The 11,728-nt window shown below is 32.0% G+C and overlaps 3 protein-coding genes across 3 annotated transcripts; 1 reads left to right on the top strand and 2 right to left on the bottom strand.

Annotated features, from left to right (window-relative positions):
- Positions 1 to 1,924: 1,924 nt before the first annotated feature.
- On the bottom strand, positions 1,925 to 7,233 carry LOC106714372 (ATP-dependent RNA helicase DHX33). The gene is made up of 12 exons (XM_014507406.2): positions 6,761 to 7,233; positions 6,402 to 6,611; positions 5,743 to 5,965; positions 5,493 to 5,677; positions 5,332 to 5,407; positions 4,947 to 5,134; positions 4,642 to 4,815; positions 4,067 to 4,191; positions 3,866 to 3,990; positions 3,570 to 3,734; positions 3,175 to 3,303; positions 1,925 to 2,621 (listed from the first exon to the last, which is right to left on the bottom strand). The coding sequence occupies exons 1-12, from the start codon at positions 6,979 to 6,981 to the stop codon at positions 2,295 to 2,297; spliced, it is 2,148 nt and encodes a 715-aa protein (XP_014362892.2). The 5' UTR covers positions 6,982 to 7,233; the 3' UTR covers positions 1,925 to 2,294.
- A 342-nt stretch (positions 7,234 to 7,575) lies between these two features.
- Positions 7,576 to 9,835, top strand: LOC106714383 (FAD-dependent oxidoreductase domain-containing protein 1). Its single transcript, XM_014507420.2, has 6 exons — positions 7,576 to 7,952; positions 8,020 to 8,323; positions 8,575 to 8,911; positions 8,985 to 9,219; positions 9,330 to 9,444; positions 9,681 to 9,835. Exons 1-6 carry the CDS (start codon positions 7,692 to 7,694, stop codon positions 9,818 to 9,820), a joined length of 1,392 nt encoding a protein of 463 aa, XP_014362906.2. The 5' UTR covers positions 7,576 to 7,691; the 3' UTR covers positions 9,821 to 9,835.
- A 164-nt stretch (positions 9,836 to 9,999) lies between these two features.
- On the bottom strand, positions 10,000 to 11,624 carry LOC106714394 (calcium load-activated calcium channel). The gene is made up of 5 exons (XM_014507431.2): positions 11,373 to 11,624; positions 11,199 to 11,276; positions 10,745 to 10,919; positions 10,216 to 10,356; positions 10,000 to 10,143 (listed from the first exon to the last, which is right to left on the bottom strand). Exons 1-5 carry the CDS (start codon positions 11,431 to 11,433, stop codon positions 10,047 to 10,049), a joined length of 552 nt encoding a protein of 183 aa, XP_014362917.1. The 5' UTR covers positions 11,434 to 11,624; the 3' UTR covers positions 10,000 to 10,046.
- Positions 11,625 to 11,728: the final 104 nt, after the last annotated feature.

The following is an 11,728-nucleotide window of genomic DNA, read 5'->3' as shown; positions in this document are numbered from 1 at the left end:
ATCTATAAGATAAGCAGACCTAAGACTAACATATTAAAGCAAAAATTTTTATGTATTAGTCAGACTATTTAAGCTACAGCTTCTAGTAGTTAAGGTCATGCCTAGGTCTTAAACCACACTTCGATAGGGGAATAAAATAAAACAAAACCGGATTTCTACGGTCCTGGCTCAAATTTCAACAGTTAAAGATATGACATGTGTTATACTCAATTACCGATACTAATCTATGTATATAAAAGAAAGTCGTGTTTGTTACACTATTTATAACTCAAGAACGACTGAATCGATTTGACTGAAAATTGGTGGGCAGGTAGCTTACAACCAGGAAACGGACATAGGATAATTTTTACCCCATTTTCTATTTTTTATTCCGCGCGGACGGAGTCGCGGGTAAAAGCTAGTTTATAATACAGTAGAATTTAATATTACGAGTAGACTTGTAAAAAATTAAACGGTACGTTTAACACATAAGCGAATATGAAGCAATGACGTGGTTTTCTCAACACATTTCCCTTCTCTACGCTATAAGTCGGCAGAGGTCGGTTAATACGCAAAACTCGTAAACAGACGCACGGAAATGAAAGTAAAGCACATACGGAAATGAAGGAAGCCACAAATACTTACTGAGCTCGCACGCACTTTGTTGGTATAGCGTCTTAGAACTTTCTCTTGCCAGATATATTTGACCCAAAAAATATATAGAATTGCTTAAACTATATGTAACATAATCGTTATTTTTAATAAAGTCAAAACTTCACAAGTACCCTCAGTGACCATAAGTTTTTACAACTCTGCTGGTGCAAATTCTGTTCTTATACTTTGATATTTGAGTCTGTAGAAATTACATCAAATAACACATGTTTCGTAGAAATTGAGATGAAATGTAGAAATTATTTCTTTCATCTAAGATGAATGAGAGGAACTGCTCGTCTAAAGTGTAAAGCGTGATTCTCACTATGTCACGAGGTGAAAATAAAATAAAACACATTCGTACTGAAATATTATTTACACATATACAATTATTTATACAAAAACAAAATGTGTAAAAATATGCTTTATTTATTATGGCGAGGTTCGCGTAAAAACTCTTAAAGGTTAGTTACAGTACTTAATAAAAAATTAGTATATTTGTTTTTGTAATTGAATATGTACAATTTTAGTATAGTAATAGAATAGTAAATTAATAAAGTAATTGCAATGGCGGAATCAAAGTTGTAATTAGGGACTTGATTATCATAACTAGATACAATATAAACATACTGAAACAATTATAAGAAAGCTTAATATATTTAAAAAGTGGAAGGTTGGATAAGTTCTTGAACTAGATCCGCCGATACAGTCATTCATAAAACACTTAAACTGCATTGAAAAATTATCTAACCGTAACAACCAAATATTAATTAGGAATAATAAAAAGGACTCCGTTGTTTTCAGGCTTATTATTTGCAAACTTTGAAATTTTTTTTTTAAATTTTCCAATAATACGTTTATTAAACATTGCTTTTTTTAATTCATCAATAACTTCGTCAATTAAAAATATTATTCTATAAATTGTCTTTTTTTACACATTGTTGTGGTTTTTGGAAACCACAATTAAGAACATGACAATTTAAAATTTGTTGAATATGAAATAAACATATTGACAATATACAGCAAATGTTTTTAATTAAGTTACATGGTTAATGTATAAAAAAAATTGATCATAAATTAAAACAAATAATAAATGTGCGTCTTATGTTAAACAACGAACTAAATAACCCTGTTGAATCTAGGGCTATAAGCTCGCTTCGCATTGAGTAGACGGTTTTGATATACTATACACTTATTTGTCATACAAATATAGTTAAGCTTAAGTACATTTCATATTGTACAATGTCCATTCTAGAACTTTTATTAAGCCAATAATAATTTTAATGAAAAAAATCAATTAACTTTCTGAGGAATACGAATTCATATGAATGCATTCAAATCGGTCAAGCAAAACGGCTACCAAAAGTTACAGCGGTATATACATACATAAATACATAGATACAAAATGGCTATAACATTTATCTCTTATAAGTTGGTCAAAACAAGAGTAATTATTATTTACAACATTATGGGACTAATATAATACACAGCATATTGATACAGCTTAATTTTTTACATTAATTCAATTTACAAACAATCCAACGCTAGCACATGACTAAAATAAAGGCACAAAAAACACAACAATTTAATGAAATCCATTTCTCGACAAATCTATTTTGCTGTTTTAAAGTTTGTAAATTCCATTTCTGGTAATATTTAAACATCTACGTATCTGTTGGTTTAAAAATAGATTCGGGACAAGTTCTGCTAGCCCGGCAACGTCTCGTGTAGTCGGGTGCGACCTGATGCAGCCACTGCGGTTGTATAACTGACACTGTGACGAGGTAGGGTCGGCGCGTGTGCAGCAGCTCGGTGTAGAGCAGTGCGGGCGGGGCGGGGCGCAGCGAGTGCAGCACGCCCGCAGGGTGCAGCCCCGCAGCCGCGCCCGACCCCGTAGCGTACCTCGCCCCGCCCGCCCCGCCCGCCCCGCCCACAACACTGCGCAACCACGCGCAGTTCGTAAATAAACCGCTCAGTAGACATTTTAATAACTGATAACAGATTAAAAACACATTTATATAATTTGTTTCACTTTTTTTTATATCAAAAAGTGGCAAACGGCCACCTGGATTCGCCAAAATAGCGAGGCAACCATTGCCCATAGACAACCACAGATACAGATGCGTTGCTCCCTATAATCAACGGAGAAGGGGACGCACAGAAAAAGTATATTTCTCCTTCCTATGTGTCCCCTCTTCCAACAAATCCATTTCCAAACCAAACTAACTAAACTAAAATTCGACTGGATTGGAAATGGACTAAAATTCGTATTTTTCTTTCCTTTTCTTCTGCTTTTTTTGCAACATTACTTGTGTGATACCAATCCGATTTCCTGTTTGAATAAAATTCATTTGTAAACCAATTAACTTGGACTAGTGTGAGCAATTATTTCTATTGTATTTAAGGTCATATATAACAATCTTCCCAGTTATTCAGATTCTACCGGCACCCAGCCTTCCAGACAACAACTATATACACTATGATTTTTTTGCTGTTATATTAAAAATATCTTTGGAAAATGTATTATTTGATATGTATAATTACCTGATCTAACGCAGCCCCACAACTTGTTACCGTCATGTTAAGTCTTTGACAGATAGCTAGAAGTTGTTGCCTCACATCAAATGCGTAGGCCAAATTTTTGTGATTTAGATAGTTCTCCTTACACCATTGCTGTAAAGATATTCAGAAAATCTTACTAATATTATAAATGCGAATGTTTAGATGGATGAATGGATGTTTCAAGGTATCTCCAGATAACTATGATAAGGTATCCAACGGAAATTGATGAAATTTGGCATGATTGTAGAACATAGTCTGGAAGAACACATAGGCTTCTTATAATCTTTTAATGCCGCGCGGGCAAAGTCACAGGCGACAACTAGTTAATCAATAATCGTTGATAGATTCTGTAATAATTTAGTAGAAATATTCCGTACCTTTTTAAGAGGTGCTTTACAAAATGCTTTAAAAACATTTAATAGTGTAATATGATCTCCTAATGTTGATACAAATTTTTGCTTTACTTTCAATGCTTCTTCCCTTTTGTGAATTGGCAAATGAAATACATTCTCACTTGATAAAACTGCCACCAAACTTAATGCCTGTAATAATTTAATTTAATACAAATAAATACATTACTCACACTGATAAAAACTAGGATTAACAAAAGAGACTTTATCAAACTTCTTCTAATAATAGTGGAAAAATTTTCATTAAAAAAATACCATCTCACCTCATCTAAGCAGTCATATTCCGGAGCACTTAATAATATCTTAGCGTATTTTGGATCAATCGGGAAAGCTGTCATTTTTTTTCCAAGAACAGTCAACTTTGGATTTGCTTCATTTTCAATAGCACCTGAAATAATGTGTTAAACAAAATTAAAACATGTGATAAGTAAGACATAAGCTATAATTGTTATTGTCAATCTTACCTAATTCCTTAAGTAACAATAAAGATGCTTTAACAGATTCTTCGGGCGGTGGATCAATTAATGGAAATGTAAGAGGATCAAATCCTGATGCTATTAGCAATAATATAGTTGAAGCGAGAGGACATCTGGAATTAATTTGATTACAATTAAAAACATACTCAATTTTAAGAATCCTTTCACTACAGTAGGAAAGGCCATATATTTATATATTACTAGTTGTCGCCTGCGACTCCGTTCGCGCGGAATTAAAAAGAAAAAGTAATAAGTAACCTATGTATTCTTCCATACTATGTTCTACATCTGTGCTAAATTTGATCAAGATCCGTTGAGTCATTCAGGAGATACCTTCAAACAAACATCTATCCATCGATCTAATCATTCACATTTATAATATTAGTAAGATAAATCAACTTTAAGAAATTATATTTGTTACCATATATTTCGAGAATGGCTGAACAAATCTGAATGAAATGTGTAATAAAAATATGGACTACACTTTGGAATAATGCAAAAGCTACTCAGTATTTTTAACAACAACTTTAGTTATGAAATACAGCAGTTCAAATAATTCAGACCTCACTATTTCTGGGACGTTGTGTGGTTTCCTGGCACCGAAGTCCGTCTCTGTATAGAGGCGGTAAGCAGCACCACGCGCGGTACGTCCCGCGCGACCCGCCCGTTGCCACGCCGCCGCTTGTGAGCATGGCCCAACTCGCAGCCGTTCCGCACCAGTTGATGTACACCAAGTTCTGTCACAATAAATATATGGTTTTCATCTAATTTTTGGTAATCATAAATCAATCAATTTAATTAACATACATTCACTAAAGAAAAATGGAGTTTTGGATAGTTTTCCATATGCTTCAAATATAATTTTTACCTTTCCTTCACGAAACCAGTATCAATGACACATTTGATTTGTGGTATAGTCACAGATGCCTCAGCAATATTAGTTGCCAACACAATTTTTCTCATTCCAGGTGGTGTTTTCTTCCATACTTGTAATTGCTTGGCAGCAGGAAGACCGGCATACAGGGGACACACCCTTATTAGTGGTCCTGATGATTCCTGAAATCGGAATTTGTTTTTTTTTAAACATCCTGGTGATATCTATAATTGTTTTTAATTCTTATACAGATTAACTTTTGGATTAATGTGATTATGCGTTAATATTCATTCCTCATTTATTTTGTATCTCTTAGGCCCAAAGTTAAAAATAAAACTTGGTAAAGAAGAGTAAAAAATATATATTACAATAAGCGTACCTTGGCAATTTGTTTAATATTGCTCATCAGAGTTTCAATCTCTTCCTGTCCAGTGAGGAATACAAGAAAATCATGGCTAGAATATTTAAATAAACACATTAATTTTATTCGTAAATTATTATTAATAAATTTGTATTATTTGTATTAAAACTGATAATTACTTGGCTGGTGAAGTTGCATGGAGTTGGAATATTGTACACAGTGCTGCGTACTGATAATCTTCATGTTTCATTTTAGTATGATATATTGTTACCGGATGTGCTCTACCTTCCAAATAAATAACTGGACATTCATCATAATAATTCTTAAATGAATCCACATCCATTGTTGCCGACATAATTATCACCTATAATAATATAATGTTACATAAAAAGAAACAAAAACAATGTAATATGTATACAAAATATATACCTTTAAAGGTAGAAGTTTCTTTTCATTTCTTTCTTTTTGAGCTAATTTAACAATTCCAAATAAGACATCAGTATTTACAGTACGCTCATGTGCCTCATCCAATATTATAAATGAGTACCTTTTCAATAATGGGTCAGCCACAGCTTCTCTTAGCATCATGCCATCTGTTAAATACTTTACTTTGGTCCTCACACTTGTTACATCTTCAAACCTAACACAATACCTGAAATATTTTTCTTACAATTACTTTTTATAAATCATAAATAGATTAAAATTTAAACATCATCATCAGCTCACTAAACGTCACCACTGAGGGGCTCAGAGCCTACCCAAAGTTAGAGGTGACTACACCATAGTCAACCACACTGGCCCAATGTGGGTTCTTTGACTTGACACATATCTTTGAATTTCTTCACATGTGCAGGTATCATCACAATTTTTTCCTTAACAGAAAGAACATAGGATAAATGTACCTATGTAAATTGAAAAAACATTGGTAAATGGAGGAATTTGAACCCAGGACCTGCAGATTATAAGTTAAGTGCTTAACCGCTAAACTACCGATGCTCGATAAAATTAAGCAATAATTAAAAACCCCGAACACTGTAAAAACAATGAATATTGAATTGAGTGTTCAATTTCAAGTCATTATTAATTACCCAACAATTGATCCTATTTCAGTATTCATTTCTGCGGCAACACGCATGGCCAAGGTTATAGCGGCTACTCTCCTGGGCTGCGTAACTGCAATAGAACCTGATCCTTCAAGACGTTGTTCATGTATTAGTTGTGGTACTTGTGTAGTTTTTCCACTGCCTGTTTCTCCAATGAGTATCATTGTGTTGTTCTTTTTTATTTCTTCTAATAACCTGTTTAAATCATATCACTGTTTACACAATGAATTACATGGATTCTAAAAGCAAGATTAAATATATCGGTCATGTAAAAAAAATACTCTAGCTGTATATTTTAAATAAAGATGATAATTATTCCTACACTTAGAAAAACAAGAATTTACCTATTTCTTACAGCATACACAGGTAATGACTTTCGAGTTTCTCTCAAGTCTTCAACAAATGTCTCCTTTATATCGCGTTGATCCGCCACTTGTTGGATGGCAACGTGGTTTCCATTTAGTTTTGATGGGTTTTCTACGCATAACTTTATACGTTTAACTTTGATTCCATTTGAATTTTTTTTATTATTTTCTTTGCCAAGAACTGCGTATTTTGAATCCATTTTAAACCATATAAATAAATGCTTTAACTTTACGTCGTTATCGAATTTTATTGTGGATTTTAAAAAAATTTATTTTAGTTTTAAGGTTATGTTTATTCACAAAACTTCAGTACGCTATGGTTATAGCACATATTGTACAAATTACACTACAAAAATATAGCATAAACGGAAATAAAACTAGCAGTATGTAAACGATGCTTTTGATCCCTTTTCTTTTAATTGCTTTTTAAAATTTTAAAGCATTATTCATGTTCAAGCAAAGGACCACAACTTAAGTTAAAGTTTAGTTACAAATAAAATTCAATGGAATGTTTTGAGATCACAGAATATGGACCCCGTAAGAAAAATCACATTGTCGTTCCTGTCAATAGATCCCATTATGCCTGTTTTACATTATGTCAGTACAGTAAAACAGTAGTGCTCAAAGTCAGCGCTGACATACAACTGGCAAAATGTAAACATTAAGTGGTGACAGTGAGCTCACACAGTCCACGCCAGGTCAGACCTACTTTCCTACTGTACTGGCTTAATGTAAACGACATCCTTCTGTCAATGTCATTTTTAAATCCTGAAATACTTATCCTGTCACTGTAACTTGTATCGTTTCGGATTATTTCGATTTCTTATTTCTATAATACACGATAAATATTGTATATTTCTTATTGATGACATGTAACTGAAAATTAAAAATACATAAAGATATCAGCAAAATGTTTCACATAAAAACTATCCCCCGCTGTATACTACACAATATTTGTAAATATCGTTATTATACCACCAGCAAGAATCCTTTTGTTAGGACTTGGGAGACGTTATCTAATGATATGTTAAATAAAAAAAGTGCCATCTATCCTGAACACGCTGATGTCGTTATAATAGGTGGAGGTTTTATTGGATCTTCTGTTGGATATTGGTTAAAGACTAGAGCTGGATCAGGCCTATCTGTTGTTATTTTAGAAAAAGACTTATCTGTAAGTAATAACACTGTCTTCATTTTCTGTTATGATTTATTTGTTTCAACTGTGACATTTATTTCAGTATTCCAAAGTTCAAAATAATATTTCACTGGGCACTTTAACCCAACATTTTTCTTTACCAGAAAATATTCAATTAGCCCAGTATTCAGCAGAGTTCCTTAGAAATGTTAAATTAAATTTGACTAGTGATACAAACATTGAATACAAACCAAATGGTCATTTAATACTGGCTAGTGAAAAGTATGCTGAAAGACTGGAAAAAAATGTAGCCATACAAAAAGAGTTTGGTGTCAAAAATGAATTACTTATGACTGCTGATATTAAAGAGAAATACCCATGGATAAACACAACTGATGTTAAATTAGGTAATTGACATTTTCTAATTACATAATCTCTTTTATTCTGATATAAAATTAGTTGCATTAGCTTAGCATAGCATGGACCATAACTCATGAGATTCTAAGCTGAAATGTAATGTAATTGGCCATTAATGGCAAAAATATATTTTTCTAATACAGATAATATTTAAGCATTTAGGTCTTTGCAATGCAAAACAACAAAATTTACTTTAACATTACAATCATATATTTCTTTAATTTAATTATCATGTTTCCAGGCTGCATAAGTATGGAATCTGAAGGTGTTTTTAATCCAGAGGCACTTTTAAAAGGGCTTGTTTTGAAAAGTAGCGATCTTGGGGTGAAATATGTTGATGCTGAAGTAATCGGATTTGATATGGTAGAACAGCGAGATGTTTTAATGGAAGGAGTGGCCCCAGGAGATTTTAGGAAAATAAATAAAGTTATGTATCGGACAAAAGACAATGAAGAACATGCAATTCAATTTGCTGTTTGCATCTTAGCAGCTAGCGGTTGGTCAGGGGAAGTTGCAAAATTAGCACACATAGGTGTTGGTGATGGTCTGCTAAAGATACCTTTACCTGTACAACAACGGTAAATTATAAAGACAGTTTTATAAATCTTTTGTTCCTAAAGTTACATGCCCTTACTTGTACTTTATTTAAAGGGAATACAACATATATAACATTCAAGATGAAAATACAAAGGCTAGTATCAATACACCTGTTATAATGGATACAAGTGGCCTTTGGTTACAACATAATACACTTGAAAACAACTTTATATGTGGCTACACACCTTTGTCAAGCAATAGTGTTAAAGAGTTGCTGACTGAAAAGTTCTATGAAGAGATAATTAGGCCTTCATTAATCAACAGGTATCCAAATTTTCAAGAACACCAGGTGAGATATGTATTATTAATTTTTAGTTTATTTAAGCCATGTTACATATCATATATTTTACTTATGATACATACCTTTGTTTTAAAACAAGAATTTAAATAAATTTCCAGATTAAAAAGCTACAGACAGAAGTTCAAGATTGCAATACTTATGATGAAACTGGTATTTTGGGTCCGCATCCATACCACACTAATTTGGTTATAGCAGCTGGTTTTGGCAAACTGGGTAAAACTTTTTTTTATGATAAAATGACACTATGAAAATATTAGAGAAAGGGAGTAAGAGGTTTTTGCTTCATGGAAAATTTATTTGTTTAAATTAGCTGTGTAATCAAAAAATTAATTTACTTGTTATAAATATCCTACTCAAATAAGTTTTTATCTATTTGTTATCACAAATAGGATGGTCACACATTCTTGCTAATGTTGTTTATGCAATATGTTCATTTTTACTGTTTCTAGGTTGTCAACATTCCCCTGGAATAGGAAGGGCAATAGCAGAATCCATAATTGATGGTTACTATTCTAGTATCGATCTAACAAGATTTGGATTTGATAGACTGTTAATTGATGAGCCTTTAGTTGAATTTAATGTTTATTAGTTGTGCTATGTAATGTATTACTAATGTAATAGAATTTAAGTTAAATATACTTTAACTGTTGTTTTACAAATTATTCCTTTTTATTTACTACATTTAATAGATTTGAGGTCAAAAAATCATTTTACTAATTTCATACGAAGATTTCAGCAGTGATTTTCAAATTAAACTCATGATACTTCTTGCTAGTTTTAATTAATATTTATAACAACATAAAATAAATAGATTTTTACTTAAATTGAGGGGGTGGTGTGGTAAACAATGCACCACCTTGTTTAGATGCAGCTCTTGACGGAGCAAATCCTAAGAGCTTTTGAATATTTTGCCTGAAAGAAAAAAAAATTACATATGCAAAAACCTTAAGTAAGTTTAAACAAATTTGATTTAAAATCAATTACCTTATGCTCATAGTACAGAGTATGTATAAAAAGATGAAGGAGCAATCTGTGTAGTTGTCTCCAGGAAGATTCCTATGACTCAGGCCTTGTATCCAAGAAATAGGATGAAACGGCAACTTGGCTACAACTCTGCCGTCAAAACTGAAATCATTTCAAATTTAAAAGATATTGCAACAGAATAACTCCACTATTCTTAAAAGGTGATGCTGATCATGATCCTCAATCACTCAGTTCGAAAGTAAGCAACTGCGCTTTACATAAACATTCCTTTTTAAACCTCCAAGGTAATATCAAAACACTCATATTACAAAAATGACTTAATGTTTAAAAATTATGACATTAGTGGCATAATATGCGAATTGTGAATTAGATTACCACTACCAACAATTTTTATAAAAAATCTTTTTCAATCTCATTTGTCTGTTCTGATGTATAGAAAGTTTACTTATTTTGAACATTTAAAGATTATGATAAAAAAAAAACATCAGATCTTTTGTAAATACTTTGACAATAATTCAAACACACTTACATGCTATTAAACATACTCAAGAGTGCAGTGAAAGCAAAACCAATTGCAAACATTGACTTCATCTTAACTAATGAAAGATCTCTGTTGTTATTTTTTAACCTTTCTTCCTCTCTCTCAATCTTTTTTTTGTGTTGTTTATCAAGGGAATCCCCATGGGCTTCTTTACGCTTCTCCACTAAAATACATAATAAAGAAATAAATAATATGTAGGTAATGAAAAAAGATAATTTTAATTCAAATCAGAATATGAAATAAAGACTGGCATAAAATATATCAATAGTAGTATGATGTATACTACTATTAAATTACTTGTAAAATGGATTTGTAATGATGGCTGAAATTTATATTTAATTTTCCAATTCTAAATGCAATCTGGACATACAGCAGTCAAACACAACTAGCAATAGTATTTCATTATGAAATAGAAATTTGAGCACAATTTGTAAACACTTACATTTTTTACTTTGGCGTTCGACTTCTACTTTAAGTTTTTGATATTTTTCAGTTCTGTACACCAAAACCCAAGTCAAACCTTAAAAAAAAGTTATAGCGTGTATAATTTGCACCATATCGATTAAAACTCAAAAATTATATTTTTTTTATATTCATTCCTAATTAAAATGAGTACCTTCTCCTAAAAAAGCTGTGCATATTGAAATAAAAACGATCAATAAAGAATCGCCCCACATTTTATCACTCGGTACACGTCCGATTCCACCTTTCAATACGATATTTTTAATTTTCTCTATTAGGCACCTTGGAAATTGTTATTCAAGATGTAAATTAAAAAAAAATTATTAAATAAGCAATTTAATGTAATCTAATTAATATTTAGAATGAAATGATTTAAGGTTCAAATGAAAAAAGGATATAGGTAGAATGTAGGATATTGGATTTGGATTGAAGTGGTAGTGGTGGAAGTGACAGACAATGACAAGTGACATGGCCAAGTTACCAAATAAAGACAAAACCCTGTGCTGCCAA

Source organism: Papilio machaon, chromosome 1 (assembly GCF_912999745.1).
Source record: "Papilio machaon chromosome 1, ilPapMach1.1, whole genome shotgun sequence".
Lineage (NCBI taxonomy): Eukaryota > Metazoa > Arthropoda > Insecta > Lepidoptera > Papilionidae > Papilio > Papilio machaon.
Note: the sequence above shows the minus strand (reverse complement) of the source record. Positions and strands in the feature narration are given on the sequence as shown.

Bases quoted from the DNA above. Each gene is read 5' to 3' on its own strand.
- LOC106714372 (XM_014507406.2), bottom strand. From the start codon at position 6,981: ATGGATTCAAAATACGCAGTTCTTGGCAAAGAAAATAATAAAAAAAAT. The intron at 5,678-5,742 runs GTATATATTTTG...ATATTATTATAG, and splicing joins AGAAACTTCTACCTTTAAAG to GTGATAATTATGTCGGCAAC. The intron at 2,622-3,174 runs GTAATTATACAT...ATCTGTTATCAG, and splicing joins GTGGGGCTGCGTTAGATCAG to TTATTAAAATGTCTACTGAG.
- LOC106714394 (XM_014507431.2), bottom strand. From the start codon at position 11,433: ATGTGGGGCGATTCTTTATTGATCGTTTTTATTTCAATATGCACAGCT. The intron at 10,920-11,198 runs GTAAGTGTTTAC...TATGTATTTTAG, and splicing joins CGAACGCCAAAGTAAAAAAT to TGGAGAAGCGTAAAGAAGCC. The intron at 10,357-10,744 runs GTAAGTGTGTTT...AAATGATTTCAG, and splicing joins TTGAGTATGTTTAATAGCAT to TTTTGACGGCAGAGTTGTAG.
- LOC106714383 (XM_014507420.2), top strand. From the start codon at position 7,692: ATGTTTCACATAAAAACTATCCCCCGCTGTATACTACACAATATTTGT. The intron at 8,912-8,984 runs GTAAATTATAAA...CTTTATTTAAAG, and splicing joins CCTTTACCTGTACAACAACG to GGAATACAACATATATAACA. The intron at 9,445-9,680 runs GTAAAACTTTTT...TACTGTTTCTAG, and splicing joins AGCTGGTTTTGGCAAACTGG to GTTGTCAACATTCCCCTGGA.